The sequence below is a fragment of the Ixodes scapularis genome, unplaced genomic scaffold (genome assembly GCF_016920785.2).
Source record: "Ixodes scapularis isolate PalLabHiFi unplaced genomic scaffold, ASM1692078v2 PGA_scaffold2__306_contigs__length_199485367, whole genome shotgun sequence".
Taxonomy (NCBI): Eukaryota; Metazoa; Arthropoda; class Arachnida; order Ixodida; family Ixodidae; genus Ixodes; species Ixodes scapularis.
Window position 1 is genome coordinate 194,310,181 of NW_024609857.1, and position 23,532 is coordinate 194,333,712.

The following is a 23,532-nucleotide window of genomic DNA, read 5'->3' on the forward strand; positions in this document are numbered from 1 at the left end:
GAGAAGGTTCAAACGAGAAGGACCAAATGAGAATAGGACGAAATGTGCAAGGTTCAAATGCGAATGGGACGTTTTGAGATACACCCATTATTAGAATGCTGAACATTCATGTCTTTTGGTTCATATTACTTATTTTAACTGATAAGCATAGCCCGGTCACAGGTATATTCGTGTGCCCCTGCAGCACAAGGGCTCATGTATTTGAAGCCGATCGATACTAAGGCGGATTAAAATATAAGTTGCATGCTCCGTAGGATGCACAAGTTCTAGTATTGGTTCTATATGACAATGTATCTGAATACCAGATTCATCCTGATTCTTTCATTATATTGCAACATAATAATATGACTTACAGAGAAACGGTCCTCCCAAGCAGGTCACGTAGTTACTGCAGCACATCCAATTAATGTGAGCAACGAATATTTTCAAGCGAATTGTGAATAAGGGTGTCTAGAAAGCAGCACGTCAACATCAGGCCTTTGCCTTTCTTAGTTCGAAGTTTCAACAAAAACATGGTACAACATGTTCCAGGTTGCTGTTGAACGTGCCAAACTAACACAAATGCTAACGCTAATATGCTGCTCTACAAAACATATTTCTTTCCGAATTGCTGCCGAAAGTTTGACACTTTGTTTAATGTAATTGACAATGCCTCAGCGAAAGTGTGACCAAGCTGAATGAAACCGTTCATATCTACATGGGAATACTGCAATACGTTTGAGGAATCGTTATGCGTCTGCTACACCGAGCGTTTTTTTTTTTTTTTTTTTTTTTTTTTTCTTACAGTTTTGTTTAAAAAAAAAAGCCATGAGAGCTACACTTATCCGATTTGTGCGAGTGAGTTATACGCCCAGGGTGCATTTGGGGGTGGTTAATCTTCGCGATAAGTCGGATAATTAATTAAAGTTCGTTAATTAACTTTTTAATTACTGAAAATAGTCATATGGTTTCAATTAGAAATTTGCTGAGCGTCGTCCAAAACCCCTAAATCAGTAATTTTTGGAAAGATTTTGAGCGCGTGAAAAGAGCAACAGTGCGCTGGAGTTACTACTAGTGGAGCAGGTACAAGGCTGGGGCTAAATAAAAGACAGAAAAATCGCACAGGCGCCTTACCGCGACAGCTAGCTTTGTATGTGCTCCACGAGTTGTAACTTAAATGCACTACTACGCTTCTCACGCGCTGAAAGTCTTTCTAAAAATGACTGATTTAGTGGTTGTCGATAACGCTCAGCAAGTTTCTAATTGGAACCATATGTCTATTTTCACTAATTAAAAAGCTATTTAAATTTGTTTTAATTAATTAGCCGACTAATCGCAAAGATTAGCCACCCACATAGTGCCCCATTGGCGTATAACTCACTCGCAGAAACCGAATAAGTGTAGCCTTCATGGCTTTCTTTAAACAAATCTGTAAGAATAAAAAAAAAACGCCCTGTATCTGTACAGTACTCACCAAAGGAACACGCTACTCTATTACCTCTGGAGATTACATCAATCCATGACATAGCGCACAGAATTGTTGCATTAAGCAACATGTTATAGTTGTCGTTCGGCCACCGACAAGTTAGCACTTTTATAAGGTAATGAAGAGTTGGTGTGTTCCTATAAGTTTCGGAAACATTGCACATTGCCAAATGAAAACAGAATTTGAACATTTTGACTTGTACCATATTATATAATGTGAACGAAATATGTTTCGAGGGCTCAATATTTCCCGATTGAGGTCAAAGTTGAAGTTTTGGAATAATTTGCGGGTTCTAATTTTCACGATGCGGTGGGATCTCAATATAGTTTCCAATGTGTTTACATTTTACCAGAATTGTTCGCGGGACCTTTTTTTTCAAATTGTAGGCGATTTGCGAAAATTAGGTTCTTGCGAAAAATAAGTCGATTACAGTCTTCGAAATTTCTAATTTTGAGCCAAATTGGCCTTGCCGGAAATACGTTGAAGAGCACACCATCATTCAAAAGTATGCCAAACTGCTTAGGATGTTGGCAAGGACACGGTAACAGATTAGCTACATAATTTATTGCTAACGGCCTATTATGTCATTAACGCTGTCAAAAAGTATTTAGCAGTTATTGCTGCTTCCCAGACAAAACATCGCCTATTTATTTCTTCATGAAATGCAATATCCACTAGACAATTCTACCACCTGAAGGAATTAGAACTGTCCATACGATACATTTCTCCAAAGCAAATTCACAGCGCACATTTTCATAACTGAAAGGCACATCTATAGTTACCTCTAAACGAACTTCAACGCTGCTAGCAGCTAAGCAGGGTACTTTAGGTATGTGGCGTACATCCGCTCCATGGCAGAGAGGAAGCTGACTCCTTCGAAGCACCTGGTGCCATCCAGTGGCAGTCGAAGATGCTTCTGCCTGAAAAAAAGTCGATTTTTTTAGTCATAAAGGAACGCTGAACCGAACGTTTATGATTTTAACTGTGTTTGAGAGCATTAATACCTAGGACTTCGGGAGTTATATTGTTTTCAAACATGGCACACCTTTTCAGTTTTTATCTGGGGAGGAGAATCTCAGTTTCTTCCGGTTAACATATATATCCACGAGTTTTATCGCTTTATTCCGGTGATATATACAGTATTTCCCTTTAATTCACAAGGAGAAATCGCACTCCGTTGAGGTGAATGAACTTGATAAGCGATGAAAACAAGTCAAATCCCATCCTTAAAAAAAAAAAAAAAAAGTGAACTTGACATTCAAAATTCAATTACAATTCACGAGCATGCTCCTGAATGTGTGAGGCTGCATGCATAATGCGCGACTCTGGTCGCATATTCACGAGCAAGCTCGTGAATTGCGAGGTTGGTTAGGTCATGATGGGGCGAAAATATTTGTTTGAGGGGCTCTGCAGTAATTTTTATTGGCAGAGCGAAGCTCTGCCACTATGGCCAGGATTCGGGTCGTCCAATCAAAGAACATCAACGCGCGTCGTGCGTACAGCCACTTCCGGTTGAGCTGCACGACGTCGTGCACGTAGCATTACTCTACATAAAAAGGGTGTCCTCAGGCCATAAGCGGGAGTTCACTCTGAGCATGCGCAGCGTTCAGAGAGCTCCGATGTGGCGTCCAGTGAATACCACCTATTACTATAAAGGTTTCAACTCGACCGGGGTAATTTCGAAGTAAATTCGTTTATCAGAAGCTCAAGTTATTTAGGAAATATCAGTCCTGAAAAAATGGCATTAATTTAGTACGCAAAACGCCCGGAGCATCCGCGGCACGCACACGAGTATTACCACGACGATGATTGATTACTGGCTCAGCGCGGATAAGTTTACTGGGCGACTCAAAATATCGCACGATAATGCGGTACTATTCCTAAGATGCAAAAGCCTGCACTATTTCTCTGCATCAAGCAGGTGCCACCCTTATTTCACCGCATATTTAGCAAGCTGCCAAGATCGCTCACACGGTCGAGTAGCAGAGGAACGCAGTGCTCCATTATGCTTTTAGACGCATTTAAAAAAAGAAAGTTAAAAACAAGCTCCGTTCCTCAAAAGCTGTATTGAGAATATATTACGCTTTCGACCTTATGAAAATACTTCGTTCCTTAAAACATAACTGACAAATGTTCACGCCTTCTAATCCAATCTTCCCTCATCCTCCAATTGCCCCATCCCCCTCCCCGATCAAGCGCTAAACTTTGAACCATGTGAGGTTGAACTTGGCGGCGAAACAAGTTTAATTCGACGCGCTGAAGCACGCATGTTGACAGCGGCTTGGCATAATAATGCGGGAGTACTGCGAAAACTGTGCCTTCCTAGTGCCCACCTACTGAGTAGGAATAAGGAATGATTGGAATTGGGCTAGTTGGTTTGACATTGATGGTATGCTGCGCTGCGTAGTTACGCGGAAAAAAACTGGAGAAATGAAGTTAATGCAGAATTACAGACAAAAACATGCATGAATTGGCGCAGACTAACAACTGTTTAAAGGAGCTGTGCAACGATATTCAATTGAAATGTTTTTCACTTGACACGAGCTTACTGGCACACCTGGGACTCAAGGATACTCGCACGCAACGCCACTGGCCAAGAAACTCCTTTGTTGCGGTGTAATTTCAAGGACAAAAGCGATCATTTTCATTCAATCTCTCCTTTGCAAAATTTGGTGACGTACCGTGGGGATCGCAGTACACCCAAGTGACGATGTTTGAATGCGGTTCATAGATTGGTCCCGAGCATTGCGTGGGCACTCGACTTGGGCTCGTGATAATCGCTACCTCGGGTAGTGACCCGTGTCCAATCGCTGCAACGACGACAACAGCCGAGCCATAACAATGTCTGGAACTCAGCGCGTGTCCTGCGCTTTGCCAACCCCAGCGCGTGGCTATGATCAACACTGGCGGCATATAATCGGCTTCAGATCACGTGGCCGCTTGTACTAGCTGCGAGTTGAGGGGGTGAACGCTGCTCGTTTGTCTTTAATTTTTTTCTGGGACTTCTATTGCGTCGGGTGAAAAACGAACGCTTGTTTCATAAGTCATTAATGTTAGGGATCCGTTTTAAGCGGTATTTGCGCAAAGTACAAAAATTGTTGCATCGCTCCTTTAATTTCTTTCTCTTCTTTTTCCTCCGACCCGTATTTCCAAAATTGCGGCTAAGAAAACGAATGGTTGATGTCTTGAATTTGTTGGCTTCTGAACTTGATGGTGTTTGCTGTAGCTGCCTCTTTGATATACGAACTGGATGGTGTGTTTTTGTATATAGCGTTTACCTGGGGCCTGATGTTTGCTCCGACAAGTTTGGTATCTTATTGAGTAGATCTATTTCTTCTTGTCGCAAAGCTATAGTGATGGCTCACTGACGCACGCTCCGTGTCTACCTAAAGCCCCTTGATAAAGGCCTTTTTTACAAGTACCGCCAACCATTGTTGTGGAAACGCGCGAGAAACGTGCCGCGAGCGCGTGCTCCGCCGCCATTCGCTTCCAAAAGCCGCTCATTTCAGTGCTGCACCGCCATTTGCTTCCAAGGACTGCTCGAGACATGGGCCTCGTGCACTCGCGCATTTGGCGCTACTTGCAAGACACGTTAACGCATCGAGGGGCTTTATGTCTACCCGAGGCCATGTGAAAAGCCTCGATGATTTCACGCTTTGTTCTGTCCTTTGATCTAGCCAAGATGGAAGTAGTGTCAAGGAGAGCTTTGCAGTTGCATTTTGAACAATGCGCTGCAAGGTTGCCAGGTGCTTGCAGTTGTCCGCATGCATGGTTGTGCTCCCTTAGTCTCCCGTTAAGGCATCTTCCAGTCTGCCCGACGTAGGATCTTCCACACGACAGTGGTATTTTGTATACCACACCTTCGACACATTCAACAAATTTGCTCCTGTGTTTCACTTGACACAGTGCCTTGCTGTTAGTCTCGTCCACTTCATTGCTGACCTTTCTGCATAATCCTTTGAGCCTGAAAGGGGCAGATAGTGACACTCTGACTTCGTGCCTCGCGGCGATGTTTTTTTATCTTGTGTGAAAAATTGTGTATATATGGCAGTACCACCTGTACATGGCAAAAGGAAATAGAGAACCACAGGGGTTTTTCCAGAAAAATGGAGTCAGCAAGTGCTTTAGATATGTAGACGATTTTTCGGTGTGTTTTCCAATACACAAACTAACAGACAAGGTACGTTCAAAGATCATGGAGAAGTTTCGAGAAGCGCACAGAGGACTGGATTTTAATTTGGAGTTACCTGAGAAAAGCAGCGTTCAGTTCTTGGACATCCAGATGACTTTTGATTACAGACACACATGCTGGATGTACAAAACTAGAGGAAAAAAACGAATTCTGCCGTATGACTCTGGACACACAAAGTTAGTAAAGAGGATGTTGCCTCGGGATGCATGTGGCGAGCAATTCAAAAATCGTGTCACCACAAAGTCTCAAAAAGTTTACAGAGGCAGACAAGCAGACTACACGCAAGCGATTATCCTGAACCCATACTGGTAGCTGTCGCAGAAAAATGCATTTCCACACTCACAGGAAAGTGCAAAACCAAGGAGAAGATCTTGGATAAAAGACCAATGGTGGTACTGCCATATATACACAATTTTTCACACATAATAAAAAAACATCGCCGCAAGGTACGAAGTCAGAGTGTCACTATCTGCCCCTTTCAGGCTCAAAGGATTATGCATGAAGGTCAACAATGAAGTGGACGAGACTAACAGCAAGGCACTGTGTCAAGTGAAACACAGGAGCAAATTTGTTGAATGTGTCGAAGGTGTGGTATACAAAATACCACTGTCGTGTGGAAGATCCTACGTCGGGCAGACTGGAAGATGCCTTAACGAGAGACTAAGGGAGCACAACCATGCATGCGGACAACTGCAAGCAGCTGGCAACCTTGCAGCGCATTGTTCAAAATGCAACTGCAAAGCTCTCCTTGACACTACTTCCATCTTGGCTAGATCAAAGGACAGAACAAAGCGTGAAATTATCGAGGCTTTTCACATGGCCTCGGGTAGACACGGAGCGTGCGTCAGTGAGCCATCACTAGCTTTGCGACAAGAAGAAATAGATCTACTCAATAAGACACCAAACTTGTCGGAGCAAACATCAGGCCCCAGGTAAACGCTACAAAAACACACCATCCAGTTCGTATATCAAAGAGGCAGCTACAGCAAACACCATCAAGTTCAGAAGCCAACAAATTCAAGACATCAACCATTCGTTTTCTTAGCCGCAATTTTGGAAATACGGGTCGGGGGAGAAAAAAGAGAAAGAAATTAAACAGTTGTTAGTCAGCGCCAATTCATGCATGTTTTTGTCTGTCCTTCTGCATTAACTTCATTTCTCCAGTTTTTTTCCGCGTAACTACGCAGCGCAGCATACCATCAATACTAAGTAGGGTCGGGCAGTATGCCGCCCCGAATCAGGAACTATAAAAGGCCTAGCTTTATGCAGCTGGGAAGACGAGACGCTACACGCTGGGCATCCCGAACTTGGAATATACGACACCCTTAGAGATAGTAAAATAACACTGCGTTAGGAACAACTTAACGTATACGTACCTTGGAAAACAAAGCCTTCTACGCACCACTGAACGCCTCTGACGACGCGATAACAACGTCGAACTCGCCTTCCGAACGGGCTGCAGCACTCCGCAGCTGGCGGGCCCACGCCGGCCGGCAGCGGCTTGCGCATGCGCGGGTGAGAGATGGCTTCCTGCGCGCGGCGCAACACGGCTCACGGGCACTGTACTTCCGCGGTCTGATAGAGTTCCATAAAAATTGCTGGATATCCGGCACTTTTGGGCGCGTTCAATTCGCTTATACCAGTTGAACCGAGTATAAACTGTAGTCTTGTAGGGCTTTTTTTATTTATACGGATAAGCTCATACTTATTGCCTAAATAGCACATTTCAATGCATATGGTACAGTTCCCGTTTTTGAAAGCAAACAGCACATTGTATGCATTTCCAGAAAACGGGACATGTTCTATTCGGTTTTTCCACGTAGATTGATGGAATTTCTAACAGTGTACCTTTCAAGCCCGATGAGGCTTCGGTAGGCCTGAATCTGTACATGCTATTTTTTCATTCAATAAAAGTATTATTATTATTACTGATAATTATTACATGTAACTATAGCGACATCGTATAAAATTTATTCTTTGACATAGCATTACCGCAAATAAGGTTTTGAAGCTAGTATTTGACCTACGAAGTTTTTCACTTCAATTAGTTCCAGAGGAATTTCTTTTGAATTGACAACGAAGTGGTAGTAAAGGTGCAACGGCCGCTGCTGCGTTGTAGTAAGTTACGAGGACATCATGAACGCGTGATTTCGCCGAAGAGTAACTTTTTATGGCGTGGTTGTAAGCTTATAAATAAAACTAATTGGATATTTATTTACTTTGTGATATGTTTAAATCACACGATTTTGTAGGCTGCATCTAAAGCTAAAGTATATCTTCAAAAAACTTAAGGAAATAATTTCTTGCTTCGAACGTCTTTTAAGTTTGAAGCTACCAAAGGCAGCACAAAAATAATGTCCCCAAATTGTTTTATCTATGTTGCCGCGTGCTTGTCGAAGTTGGCTACGCACACGGCACCCCGCAGAGGAACGAGCTTTGAACCACGTTTAATCCTATTGTTTTGTTTTAGAGCGCAGCTCTTAGGCGCCCGTTTCCGGCTTGAGTGGCGTCGGCGTAACCGCGCGGTGCATTATGGGTAAATTTTCCCGAAGGAACCCGAGGTCCTCCAGAAGGACCTCGGGTTCCTTCGGGAGGACTTCGGGAGAACCTCGGGTTCCTTCGGTAGGACCTCGGAAGGACTTGGGGTTCCTTCGGAAGGACCTCGGGAGGACCTCGGGTTTCTTCGGGAGGACCTCGGGAGGACCTCGGGTTCCTTCCGGAAAACCTCGGGAGGACCTCGGGATCCTTCGGGAGGACCTCGGGATCCTTCGGGAGAACCTCGGGTACCTTCGGTGACCTCGAGAAGAGGGGGTCACATGCCCCCCCCCCCCCCCCGAGGTCCCGCGACCCCCCCCCCTTCGAGGTCACGTGACCCCCTCCCTCCCCGAGGTCACGTGACCCGCTCCCCCGAGGTCACGTGACCACCCTCCCCCCCCGAGGTCAGGTGACCCCCACCGGAGGAGATTGAAGAATGAGGGCCAGGAGAAGGAGGAGGAGGAGGAGGTGTATGGCCTCCCCTCAGTACCCTTCCCTCCTCCTCCTTAAGTGCTGCGCTCTAATTCGGCGTTACAGGGAGTTGTAAACGGCTTTCACTTTTTAGAGCGCAGCTCTTAGGCGCCCGTTTCCGGCTTGAGCGGCGTCGCCGTCGGCGTCGGCGTCGCCGTCGCCGTCGGCGTAACCGCGCGGTGCATTACGGGAAATGTCCCATAATGCACCGCGCGAGCCCCCCACCGGGGTCACGTGACCTCGTGGGGGGGCACGTGACCCCCCCGAGGTCATGTGAACTCCTCCTTGAGGTCACGTGACCCCCGAAGTCACATGACCCCCGCCGATGTCGCGTGACCCCCCCGATGACGTCATCGTCACTGATGACGTCACCGGCATCCACATCGTCATCGTCACCATCACTGATGACGTCATCATCACTGATGACGTCATTAGTGACGTCACTGATGACGTCACTGGCATCACATCGTCATCGTCATCATCGCTGATGACGTCACCGGCATCCGCATCGTCATCGTCATCATCACTGATGACATCATCAGTGACGTCACTGATGACTTTACCGACATCCGCATCGTCATCGTCATCATCACTGACAACGTCATCAGTGACGTCACTGATGTCGTCACCGGCATCCGCATCGTCATCGTCATCATCACTGATGACGTCATCAGTGACGTCACTGATGACGTCACCGACATTCGCATCGTCATCGTCATCATCACTGGTGAAGTCATCAGTGACGTCACTAATGACGTCATCGGTATCCGCATCGTCATCGTCACTGATGACGTCATCAGTGACGTCAGTGATGACATCATCGGCATTGGGGGGTCACGTGACCTTGGGGGTCACGTGACCCCCCAAGGTCACGTGACCCCCCCTGGTCAGTTGAACCTTCCCCAGTACCCTTCCCTCCACCTCCTCAAGAGCTGCGCTCTAATTCGGCGTTACAGGGAGTTGTAAACGGCTTTCACTTTTTTTAATTAATATGTAGTGTTCCTGAAAGCTCCAGCTTATTGTCGGCGGTTTCAGTGGATTTTGATTCGGAACATTCTTGAACGTATCGCATGTATGAAAGTCGCGGTAACGCGCTGCTTTGGACAATCGTTTTCCGTCGATGGCTCTAAACATGTACAGTCGTCCTCAATATGAGCGTGAACACGCCGCCGTCGACCGATTGGTACTGCCAGCTCCAGCTAGCGGCGCTTCCACGAGTCACTGTGAGAATAAGCGCCTGCGCAGAAAGGACGGATCGGCTGTTACGAGAACGCATGCTACCCCCTTTTGTATGTCAGTTTGGATAAGGCAGTGAGTGCTGCTTTATATATTTATAAAAATTGCGCGGTCAGTGTAGATGCGACCTTCCAAGCGCGCTCCGTTTTTCTGATCTTGCTTCGTGCGCTATCTTTTCGTTAACGCGGAACTGATTTTTTTTTCTAAGGAGGCGCGCACGTATTTTGTTTTTGTGAACTCACGAATTGTTTTGATCGGTCTTTCAAGACCGACACCATTTCAAAGGAATATGTTTATTTCTTTTGAAATAACTTTTTTCAAAAAATAAAAACAAACAACCATGCTGATTCTTGTTAATAATGACCTAGTTTTAAGGCATCTAGCACTTAACTTCCTAGATTGTCTTTTGTGCGTCTTAGCAGCGGGTCATGCAACCGTGCGCTCTGAGGACGCACGCTATTCTGGAAGGCAGAGACTGAAAAAGCGCTTCGACGATATCGGTGCGTCCCCTCAGTCGGTTCCACTCGGCTTCCACGGCATCCAGAGGTCGTCGGTGCGTGCACTGTGGAGGGATTGCTTCGCCAGGTTCCGCTTTATAAGCCCCCAGATGTGCTCGATAATGTTCATATCAGCACCTTTTGGAGGCCAAGACAGCTGTCTGACGTAACGCTCCTCCAGGAGCGTCCGCACTTTGCCGGCGGTGTGGACTGGGGAAAGATCTTGCTGGATAAAAAAATTCCCGTCAGGAAATGGGCCACCGAGAACATAAGGAAGCATGACGTCGTCCAAGATGTTGCAGTAGTTCTCAGAGGTCAGCCTTCCTTCAATTCTGTACAGTGGCCCAAGCCCTTGGTAGGAGACAGCTCCCCAGACGTTCACAACCGACCGACCACTTGCTGCTACTTCCTGCAGGAACTCGGGGTCATAACTGGAGCATTCCGGCCGCTATACGCGTCGCTTTTGATCCCAACGAGTCGTAAATGTGGACTCATCAGAAAAAATGACGCTCCTCCGGTCTTCCAGTCTGCAATGGTCCAAGAGCTGTGGTCTCTGGCGAATGCCAACCGCTGCCTCTTGTCTTCGCTGAGCCGAGGCTTTTGGGCAGCTATCCGGCTTTTCAGCCCAGCCTCCGAAAACCTTCTGTAAATTGTCGATGTGCTCACCTGAAGGTTGCAGGCACAGCGGACATCTCGGGCCGACAGAAACGGGTCGACTGCCACGGCTGCCACAATCGTCTGATCCTGGTCGGCTGTTGTCACACGTGGACGTCGATTGTGTGGCGCGTCCGCAATGCGGCCTTCGTTCTTGTATGCTTGCATGATGCGATTAACGGTTTGTCAATGGGCGCTGCACCAAATCGGCGATGACTCTTTGGCTATACTCCTTAAAGCACAGGTCTATAATGCGGCGACGCTCATCTTCGGGTACGCGCGACATCTCAACATCAGCTTTCATAATAAATAAATTTCGCGTAGGCGCCCCGTTTTGTGGAATTCAAACACGCCCGCATTTTTAAAACGATAACAATACCTATTTCATCATACTAAGTGTCAGCCGGCGCTACAAGCTATTCGGACCAATCAAACAGCGTCAAAACGCCAATCACTGGGTCTTTTTCTGTGTGCGATTGGTTCAGCAATCATAAAACCCGCACAAAACGTGACGAACAAGCATGATGGTGCCTTTGGACGTTGTTTCATTGGTACGATTAGCTCGTAGCATCGGCTGCGTCTGAATTTAAGGTGAAACGAAGTATAGATAAAACGTGTTCACTGATACCAACTTCAAGACCCAATCATAACGCCCCCGATTCCTACTTTTTTGTCAAACAGATTTGTTTTATACCATCAAGAGTGACTATCGACTACGCCGACACGCGCAAGCTACACAGCAGGATTTATCGTTTAAAAAGCGCAGTCCGTGGCCGATTGCTTATCACAATCAGCGCTTCCAACTATCAGTAAAACAAAACAGACTGGCCGCGGGCGGTTTTCAGATTCCAGAACGGGGGTGATACTCGCTATCGCAACAGCGCATCCGTCCCTTCTGCGCAGGCGCTTATCCTCGTAGTGACTCGTGGAAGCGCCGCTAGCTGGAGCTGGCAGTAACAATCGGTCGACGGCGGCGTGTTCACGCTCATATTGAGGACGACTGTACTTTATTTTGGGTTTGTAGACACAAGCTCGCCTTAATAAACATTGAAATTCTACATTCGTCCACCATTTTAGAGCGCAGCTCTTAGGGGCCCGTTCCCGGCTTGAGCGGCGTCGGCGTCGCCGTCGGCGTCGGCGTAACCAAGGTCACCCCAAGGTCACGCGACCCCCCAAGGTCAACCCAAGGTCACGTGGCCCCCAAGGTCACCCCAAGGTCACGTGACCCCAGAGGTCACGTGACCTGGGGAGGGGTCACGTGACCCCCAAGGTCACGTGACCCCCATGGTCACGTGACACCCAAAGTCACGTGATCCCCCAAGTCACGTGACCCCCGAGGTCACGTGACCACCCCCAGGGTCACGTGACCCCCCGCCGAGGTCACGTGACCTCCCCGATGACGTCATCGTCACTGATGACGTCACCGGCATCCACATCGTCATCATCACTGATGACGTCATCAGTGACGTCACTGATGACCTCACCGGCATCCGCATCGTCATCGTCATCACTGATGACGTCATCAGTTACGTCACTGATGACGTCACCGGCATCCGCATCGTCATCGTCATCATCACGGATTACGTCATCAGTGACGTCACTGATGACGTCACCGACATCCGCATCGTCATCGTCATCATCGCTGATGACGTCATCGGAGTCCGCATCGTCATCGTCACTGATGACCTCACCGGCATCCGCATCGTCATCGTCACTGATGACGTCATCAGTGACGTCACTGATGACGTCACCGGCATCCGCATCGTCATCGTCATCGCCACGGATGACGTCATCAGTGACGTCACTGATGACATCATCGGCATCGTCACGTGACCCCCCCCAGGTCACTTCACCCCCCAGTACCCTTCCCTCCTCCTCCTCAAGAGCTGCGCTCTAATTCGGTGTTACAGGGAGTTGTAAACGGCTTTCACTTTTTTTATTCTGTAATATTATTAAGGTGTACTCAACATAAATTATTGATATATTTTCAGCAAATGTTAAGTCATTTGTGAGCAAAGTCTTCACACTTAATTAGTGACCTTTTTTCGCCATTTCTTATCAGGCGTTTAAATTCGGTCCGCAAGTCTGTTTGACTCGACTTCAGACATTGTCACATACAGATAATTTGTTCACGGCTTTTGACAAACAGCATTATCTACATGCCTTTCTGACCGATTGCCATCTTCTTGGAAATTAAAGTCACGCTCGGAGGATGTAATTTTTAAGACGACGGCAAAATTAAACGGTGCTTGGCAATCTCTGGATGTCATGACATCAGCAGTATGGGACCAGAATTAAGTGGCTTAGCGATGACAAGTAAAGTTAGACAGTAACATAAACTTCAATAAAAGGTTGTTTTATACTATTGAAGAATAGAAAAATAATAAATGCGACTATCTGTGAGGAATACCCAAGCGGCACAAGAATATGAGGCGAGTATCTACACACTATTGTTGGCAAATACCCAGAATCTTCCCATCCACACGATGTGTAAACAATATCGTTTCAAAATGGGGGCAGTACCAGCACAATATCACTGGAGTACGGCCAGCGTCGGCTGATGATCATCGGCTGTATATCGCGTGTCAATCGAGAACCGTGGGTTTCATCTGAGTACCGGGTGGATCTGAGTATCCATGGAGCACTTAACAGTCGGTTGAGTATCCGCCGGGCATCGCGTACGTCAATCGAGTACTGGCAGTGTCGTCTGAGCACCCGCCGGATATCGCACCTATGTATATCTATAAAGTGCTTGGAGCGTCGGCGCTAGATACCGCCCAATTCATGTGCTACAAAAAATAAAACAATATATTTTTATTTGTTTACATCACCATTACGCTTCGGGCCCTTCGGGCACCTTTATTATACAGATATGTAGATACATTAAGCATACCACAAGCATCAGCTGAACGTATACATTGAGCACATACACATACACGGCACATCAATTCAACAGCACACTAACCCGATCACTACTTTTGAGCTCTGTGTTTCCGCCTTTTTTGTTGGTCGTTTTGGAGGTACGGGTTTTCCCGGTGACCACCTAAGAAATAAATATTATTTCCAGCATGAGTATTTTTTTCGGTAATATACATCTTAGAGTATTTGAACGGCTCAGGTTATGAATCTTAATAAAATGTGAACGCTCATGCCGTAATTATTTGGAAGCCAATAAATCTAGCCTGTAGACTAGACTTTATAAGAAACTAATACAAATCATTACTTTTGTATCACCCTCATATTATGTATGAAAATTATAAAAACAATTTTACAATTTTATTTACGACTACATTATTGTTCCACTGTTTGGTCATTTTCTATATCTTCGCGGAGTTGCGTGTCCTCAGCCGATCATAAAATAGTTATTTATTCCTTTCTTATTTTCTCCACTTCCATGGCTCAAGTTGCTGACCTAGGACTATGTGCATACCCGTTTCGCACCCAATGTAAACACGGTGACGATCTTTATATTTGGTATGATTATAAAGAGCAAAGATGCAAAATTTTACCCCCCGACTACTGTCCTACACATGGAAACGCATTCTATACATTTCGCCAGTGCTACCAACGCTGTGGAAGTAAGTTGAGTATGACACTTCGTTTGAAGAAATGTGGTCATTAATATGCGCAATATAATTCATCCACAGCGCTATCAATATTTGCATGTTTTGCTGCTTTTAAAAGCACATTTTAGAAATTGATGAAAGTATTTAATTCTTGGCTTAACTCATTTCTTTCATGCGATTATATTGTGGCTTATCATTTGTGTTTTTGTACACAACAATTTCTCTAAGCCATTTTGTAAGATGTAATGCAACATTTTCGAGCTGGCCGTAGCATTTCAATTGTGTGGTTATTGTTGGAAGTAAACTAAGTTAATGGTTGATCAGGCTTTTTCGTTCTACCGATTTGTCAAAGAATATAATTAGCGTGTGTGTCATTACCTGTTGGCGTTAGCATGAAGTAAAGTACCGCGGTATATGAACTAATCCCATGGAGCTAAGTAGACGAAAAAGATCTGGCTGCACCAAATAATCTCCTACACAGTTCTACATTATTCTGTTTCAAAACCCAAACCTCCGTCTTTGTTATATAATTTCTTTGGTCTAATTCGTCGAAAATAATATTTTAGTACAATTTATTGTTTCACGTGTTCGCATTAAAGTATACACGCAGAAATAATTGAAGTGTAATGAAATCGAAGTATTTCTTAGCTTAAAACAAAAATTCTTGCATTGCCATGAGAGTGTACCTTGAGCGGACGCCAACCGTGTTATGGTACTGAGTTATTGCGAAGAGCACAAAAATCAATGCTTTTTGTAACAACTACAAAATCTGCCGGAAATGCCCTGAATACGCCTAGTGGTCATGAACAGTTTGACCCAATCCAGTTATTCTCCCCCGATACCCAAATAAAAATATGCCAACAACAGGCTGGTGAAAACGCGTTAACGTATCTTTGTAGTTTGCCCAAGGCTAATAAGACCCTATGCCAATATTGAACAATTATGAAGTAAACCAATCAATGCCCATGATTCAGGTCTGTTAGGAAGTGGGTATAACTCCTAAAATCTGTTTAACATCTTCTGCAAGGGTCGCTTTGTGTCTACGAGTCACGCCTTTTGATGCTGACTACACTAAGAGCAGGTAATATGTTTTACCAAAAAAAATGTCTCACTAAAATGGGCCGGGTAATATGTGGATGTTATAGTTTACAAAGGAACGCCTGCTACTGCTTCTGCGAATTATGTTCCCTTATTATTATGTGAAAATTTGAAGAGGCGCTCACCTCCTCTCTAGTTCCTTCTATGATGCTCTAAAGCTGTCTGGTGAAGAATGAAAGCTAACACTTCACGAAAAAGCAGCTGTAACTTCGTTTATTTATTTAGACCGAGGGTCCTATGCTAGAAGGCAGGACCAAGAGGGACAGGGAGTCCGGGACATCGCCGCCGTCTGTGATTGGTCAGCGCTGTGCCGCTGACCAATCGCAGACGGCGGCAATGTCCCGGACTCACTGCCCGGCTTGATACCGCCTTGTTGTAGCATAAAACCCCAAGGGTCTCAAACACGCGGCCCGCGACTCGCTGGGATGCGGCCAGCAAGCACCCGCTACGAGTCCCGGTTCCCATGCCTCGGTCGCTACAAATGGCATGCGCCGATTCATTTCCGTTCGAGACGTAGCTCTGCCCTTTTATGGTATTCAGATAGTTCATATTTATTTGTGTTCATGTGCCCTTTGTTTCGATTTATGTTCCGCTTCCCGCCTTTTTATAATGTGCAACAATTCGCTGCAGGAGCGAGATATTTGTTCAAGGCCGCATCTCGGCTGCGCGAACTCTCCATCAACAAGAGCAACTGCCGAAGATAAAGCTACGAGCTAGGGACTCTCGCCTTCAAACAATATCACCATTAAAAGACAAGCATTTGTTCTGAGTGTTGTAATAAAACCGTCAGGCAAACAAGAACCGTCAAGTTAAACGATTGTTGTTTTAGAGACATGTTGAGCTTGGTTGAATTCCTGAGTGAACTGAGCAACGGGAACAACAGTGTACTTGTTCTCTTGTACTACAGGCTGTTTCAAATAGCGGCCAGGCTCTTTAAATCGACCGCACAAATCGGTTCCTTAACCTAGAACGCTACGATTTTGTGCAGCGTTGCTCACAGATGGTGCATTTTTTCTATAAAATTTTAAGAAAGTAAATTTACCCAAGAAAACGTAATAAAAGAAAAAAAGGTTTAACTGCTTTGACAACGCCGCTAAGCCACACTGGTCTTCAAAAAATACGGTGCCGTTTGGCACGGGAGACAAGAGGTGGCGCAAGCGGTCGTGACGCCAACTGCCGCCAACATACGAGCACAAGACGCCGAGAGCCGGCGTCAAATAGCAGACGATATTTTATGACTCAAAACAGCGCGAGCGTTTTCGACGTCAGTTTCCAATGCATGGTTTTATCACCCCTACTAATAAAACGCATTGGGTGGACACATAATCGATTAAAAATGGTTTGTCAGGTCATCTTGACTGTTTTTGTTTTCGAGGTACTATTGTCGTCCGCTTTGCAGTTCCTTGTTGTTACCGCGCCTGTTCTTGGTTCTGCGACTGTCCCCGCCTGCAGAACGCGCGCTGCTTTTGACTTGAAACGATCGTCTGCTAATGGGGATATGTAGTAGACCGTTTCCGCAGCCCGCTAAGCACCCGGATAGCGCTGCGCAATCCGCCACAAGACCTTGAACTATGCAGACAAGGCTGGCGGCGCGCATGCGCAGCTGCGGCGTTTTTGTCATGGATGCCGTGCGGGGGAGAAAAACGGTCTACTACAATTCCCTATGACGCCGGCTCTCGGCGCCGTATGCTCGTTCGTTGGCGGCAGTTGACATCGCGACCGCTTGCGCCATCTCTTGTCCTCCGTGCCAAACGGCGCCTTGTTGTCTGAAGACCGTTGGCTTCGCTGCGTTTTCAAAGGAGTCAAAACTTTTTCCTTTTTTTCTTACTTTTTCCTCAAGTAAGTTCGCTCTTTGCAAATTTTATAGCAAAATGCACTACCTGTGGGCAAAGCTGCACAAAATCGTAGCGCGATAGATTAAGGAACCGATTTTTGCCGTCGATGTTAAAGAGCCTGGCCACTATTTGAGACACCCTGCCTTAAAAAAGCCAGCACGTTGGCGAGATGCTATAATTTCAATTCTTGTTGTCGCATCAGGGCAGGGCCAAAAGTAGTCATAGATCTAGTTTAAAGATGTTATGGGAAAAATTGTGAGCTAACGAAAAGCATAACGCACGTGGTCTTTTCTCTTTAAAATCTCGTGATTTCCCCCCCTCTCGTTTTACGTTGTCCTCCCACCTTTCCGTTGTTGGCTATCTGCCCCCCCCCCCCCCTCTTCCCCCCACCATCTCCACTAATATGAGTTTGACACCACTAATGTAGACGTTATGAATTAGAATGACTATTTTTGCGATCCCGTGTCTGCGCGGTTTCTTAGAACTGTGTGAACTTTCAATAAAGGGATCATCTGCCAATAAAATACTACTTTTTTTTTAAGAGGAATACAACAAAACCTGAAACGTATCCTCATTCGAACTCCACGTTTATAACGGGGCTAAAAACAAAATTTCCTACGTATTCATTCACATTTGTTTTGCATGAAGTGTAACACATTTAAGCATTTTATTATAGGATTTGTGGAAGACAAGTGCAAGCTACCAATACAAAATATGAGTTTTTGCACTCAATTTGAGTACAGGTATGGCTACAATACAAACACAGAAAAGTGTGAAAAGTTTTGGGGATGTGAAGATAGCGGAAACAATTTTCATACCGCAAAAGCATGTTGGGAAACTTGTGCGAGTAAGTGCACTCTCCTACTTGATCGTTTGTTTATATGTGTGACGCGTTTTGCATGCAAATATTCAATATATGATGAATTCTTTTATATAGGGATCATCAAAAAATGTGTGTTACCGTTAAACTATATAATTCCTCTAAAATGCAACGACAATTTCAAGCCTCATATATGGTATTTCGGCGCCCGGCTGTTATGAGAGGGGCCGAGTATGATTCGAGCTATATGCACCGTTTGCATGCTTTTAGCCACTGCCCCAAGTTGTCTTCTGTACGTTCACTGTCCTCAGGGATGTCGCAGTGTCCTGTAGGTAGCTTGCAAGCGATGCGTTTGCAGATATCTGCGAAAGGGCAGACGCCTCGGGCCCACGGCCGTCGATCATGGTTGGTCGCTGTCGCGCGAGTGTATTTTACAACCAGCAATACGAATCATCGCTTTATTTTGAGAACGTGCACGCATCCAAACACTTCAGTTCTCGTGCAAAAAATTACGTCTATTTGTAAGAATGATTATTCGGCACTTCCGGACAATCAAACACCTCGGAACTACCAAGTATATCTTAGCATTAACCTCAAGGGTAGCCGGATCAATTTGCAGATCTTGGGTTTTCACCACACAGACCAACTTGTTTTGCTTGATAATTAATATTAATAAATTTCCGTATTTTGCAGCGAAAAAGTTCTAGCTTTCGTTGATTTTCGGGTGCGCTGCTCACAATTCAATAAATATATATATAAATAATATAGAGATATTGCTGCTGTGAGAACGCCGATTCTCGATTAAATGCGGTAGACTTTAGCGCAAGGGTTTCTACCCAGCGAAGAATAAGAATTCCAACGTCGCAGCATTTTTTGTAGCGTGAGCTAGACTGGCCGAGGTTGAGCAGTTTCGCGTGGCTCGCACAATGGGCCGTGTTCCGTGCTGCGCAAGCGCGAGGAGCAGTGACGTCACACGGCGCACAGCTGACGTGCCGGAGCCGCCGCCGCCGCCGCGGGCTTCTCCGCCACCGTGCGCGCCTCGCCGGTCTTCGCATTCCAGAGGAGTGACGTCATAGCCGCGGCAGACGCACTGGCGCCGCCGCGTGCCCAGCTGTGTGCCTCCGTTGCGCAGTAGCCAAGTCTGACGCTGCACCGGAGCTGCTTGATAAAGTCTCTCATTTTGTGCGCATAAGCTCACGCTACGTATATCCTGGCATAGCCGAGCTAAGCCACCGCAATTTTTTCGCTCGGACGATTCGCTTACTCGATTCTTCGTAGAGTAATTTTGTTCTCCCGGGCGTCGGTGGTTTCAGATTCACTCATCACAGGTTTCGTCGACCGCCGCCCCCGGTCCGCACGTGGTTGTCTGCGAAGAACCAATTCCTTCCGGGTGTTGGCGGTTTCACGCAAAAGGTGTCGTCGCTGCAACTTGGTTTTACGTTGTCGCGTACGTTGTGAATATTGCGAAAACAAAACCATGTACCTACGTCCCGGTGCCATCGTATGACGAGTGCGTCTCAACACAGGAGTGTCATTGGAAGCGTGCGAGAAGGCTCTTACCATTCTACGTAGGAGACAAAGTAAACATAAAGGGCGAACGAACGGTGCGAAAGAGTACGACGGGAACCCCGCCGCAGCCCCAGAAACCCAGTTCAATCCAGTCCAGTCCTAGCACCGCTGCATACGATGTTCACGCATTTAAAATATTTCGTTGACGTTTTCGTGCCAAACTATAGAACCAACTCTGCCAAGCCAACGTAGAGGATTGCCGATTGAGATATTTTGTACCGCAATCAAAATCTCAGTAACACGGCGCCCTGGGGATCCGTAAACCGGCGCTCTCCCTGAGAGCCACCGTACAATAAAGCGTCTGCTGATAACATGCTTAAAGCAATATAACAAGCTGAGCGTAAAAAAAAAATCCGCCACCCTCTTTATTCGTTTCCACGCCGGCGTCGTCATGTCCAATTTAACTTGTCATTGCCACGGGAATGTCTGCGCATGCCTGTGTATTGTTAAGGGCTGGGGGACGGACAGGCTGGAGACCGGGTTTGGGCTATAAGGTGACTATGTTTTAATGGGACATGAGTCTATGGTTGCGTTTGATGGTAGGTCCCAGTCTGTCTCGGCCGCGATTGTTCGCGGGTCCCCCGTTTATAGCCCCGGAGACGTGACGATGTTGAGTCACCACCGGAGGGATCCTGGTGATCGGTCGTGGCTGCTGGTTTGGATGAGGACGAGGTACAGCAGTCACTCTCATTGGCCCGGAGGTTTTTGTCGCCGCAGCAGCAGCTTCTCTTTAGCTTGGGGAAAGAGGAAGACGAAGACCCGTTGATGTTGGTTACTTCAGCTGATGTTCGAAAGCCTTGGTTCCGAGTCTTCGAGAGGGTCTCTGCCGAGAGATGATGTTGCGGACCGTTCCTGCAAGTGTGCCCTAGACGGAGCACGGCATCGCCGGGGTGTGGAACGTAACACTATGCAGAATAGTTCATAGAATTACATTAATGATTATCATGTCCCGTGAGTATCGCGTAATCGGCAGCCAGTTGGACGTGATAATATCCTTTTTGTGGTTCATCCTAAGTTCTAGAATTTAAAACGACCGTCCTACTGCCCTCCTGGTACTGTCGCCACGTCAAAGTAGGGGCGGATCGATTTGTGACAGAGGCTGCAACTCAATTCGACAGTGGTTTTCGATGACGCTCAGCAAGTTTATAATTGGAACTATATGTATATTTTCATTATTTAAAAAGTTAATTAACGAATTTTAGTTACTTATATGACTGATAGTTACGATTAGCCCCTAGTACTATTTCCCCCTGGCCATATAGCTCACCTGCACAAACCGCATAAGTTTAACTTCCATGACTTTTTTAAGCAAATCTGTCTACGCAAAGAAAAAAACAAAACGTATATATATATATATATATATATATATATATATATATATATATATATATATGTATATAATGTGTTGATATTAAAAAAATTATCTTTATTTTTATTATTCTGCAAATCATTTCCACAGAATAATAAATGAAACTAAAATATACAGTATTAAAAAAATTTCACCGGTTTGTATTTTAAATTTTGTTCAACAGAAAAATCGAGGCACCGCTGCGTGCAAGTTCCAGATTATAGATTTTCTGGTTTCGTTAATAAATACTACTACGACATAGATTCTCACAGTTGTGTAAGCAAGCACATGTTTCGTGGCTATGTTCCTGGTGATTCAAACATATTCAACACACAAAAAGATTGCGAAGCAACATGTATGGGTAAGTGTAAACGCCGACAATAATTGTCAACCTTATAATTTCGACACGCAATATCACTTTGTCCGGTTCTTTTTTGAGACTATGAAACAAAGCACTGCAACATCCGTTTGATTTGTGTACCCCAAAAATATTTACGTTGCTGTTGTTTTCGCACCCGCACGTCCAACCAGGAAAAAAAAACACAAAAACTTAATAACGAAGAAATAAATGTCCTTTCCACGGGGTTAGACATGACGGAGCTTTTATTCCGCTGGAGTTGGGCAATGGTGCTCTTTTGGCCACTGGAGTGTGTTCTCTGTAAGTTCCGTCTGCTGCCGCATAAGGGGGTGTCGGGTAGGGTTGTTTCCCCTTTAAAGGGACACTGACAGGGTATTTATGCTCGCCGAGGTTTTTAGTTGTACGTGACATTTGAGAGCTCAACTACCCAGAACAGAATTTGCGGCTCGAAATTCGGTTTCTTTCCGCCCGAAAACCGCCGATCAAGAACTGGCCGGTTCGAGTCTCGCTCACTCTCTTTTCCGCGGTCACGGGCCGTTTTCTAAGGTATCGATGCGACCACCAAATTTAATCAAAGTCGTGGGTCACTGAAGGCACACACTCAATATTAAAAATAGAAAAAAATATGAAACCAATTTTTTGTGGCTTCTAAAAAGCTGCAAATACGTTGATTGAAAAAAAAGTTTCACAGACAACCGGAAGCATTCTGTGCGTTCGTCGTTTCGCGTATCGTGGGACTCCCAGGGACGCGATGGCAGCGGACGACGGGCGTGAGACCTCTATTTCAGAACTGTCGTTCGCGGTACCGGAGAATTTTGTCTGCCTTTAAAAGAGAAATTTGGGACTGATCGAAAGAATTGGTCCTCATCCCGTACTACATGCCCGACCACCAAGCCGATTTGCACGAAGACGTCGCCGAGCCGTCGCTCCCTTCTCATGGCTGAAGACATCGCTCGCGCAAACGTCAAGCACGACGTGTCTACTTCGAGTTGAATATGCACGCGTACGATTTCTTTACAAGGTGAGAATGTCGCCAATGCGGGGTGCATCCCGACTTCGACCCGGGAGTGCTTTTGCTAAAGGAAAATCGGTAGCGAACTTTCAAACTTACAGTTTATCGGCTGAATTATTACTAAGGAAAAAGATCCCCAACTTTCGATATCCCCCAGTTGCTTAGTGGGAAAGACGTTCGCTTTACACGCCGTAGGGTCGGGTTCGATCCCCCGTAGAACTTTTTTTTTTTTTTTCGTATGTTTTTTGATGTCTACATTTCTTTTCTTTTGTTAAAATTATCACTGAAGAAACAAAAAAAGAAACAAATGTTGTGGACGACACGTCGCTGAATTAAATGGTATGGGATTTCCTTTTTGGCACCTGCGAACTCAACGTAATCACTTTCCACGAGATGCAAGGAGCATATAAATCAGGTAGCGTCCGCTTTCCGAGGTGCCCGTAAATGGTCTACAGGAATTGCAGCCAGCCAATGGTCCCGATCCCGTTGATCTTTCGGAAACTCTGTCGCACAATGCCACTTCTGTTTCGGACGCAGGACATGTGAGCCAGCTCTTCACGCAACATCTTGGGTATATTCTTTTCGGAGCCGATCAAAATTCACCACGGGCACTCACTACTCATCTCCAACTCCTCAATATACAAAACAACTCATCTTGGAGTACAGAACAACGAGCGGAACATACATAACTGCAAAAGAATCCCACGGCGAACAGTTCCCGTACCCGCACGCCGCATGTCGTCTGCTACCAGGAAAAAGAAAAAAAAACAAAAAAAACACGTCGGGTGTAGCCACGTGACTTCCGCCACTCGCTCTCTTCTCTCCACTTCTCCGACCTCCGTCGGGTTTCGGTTTCGGTTTCGAGCAGTTGCGTCT

At 45.8% G+C, this 23,532-nt stretch overlaps 1 protein-coding gene across 1 annotated transcript in view; it reads left to right on the top strand.

Moving 5' to 3' along the window:
• LOC115308943 (actinia tenebrosa protease inhibitors-like) overlaps positions 1–23,532 on the top strand; it is a 54,154-nt gene that overhangs the window by 24,710 nt on the left and 5,912 nt on the right. Inside the window, exons 4-6 of the mRNA XM_040208975.1 lie at positions 14,455–14,628; positions 18,226–18,396; positions 21,471–21,647. Of these exons, the coding sequence (XP_040064909.1) occupies positions 14,455–14,628; positions 18,226–18,396; positions 21,471–21,647 (522 nt within the window). The remainder of the gene's footprint in view (positions 1–14,454; positions 14,629–18,225; positions 18,397–21,470; positions 21,648–23,532) is intronic.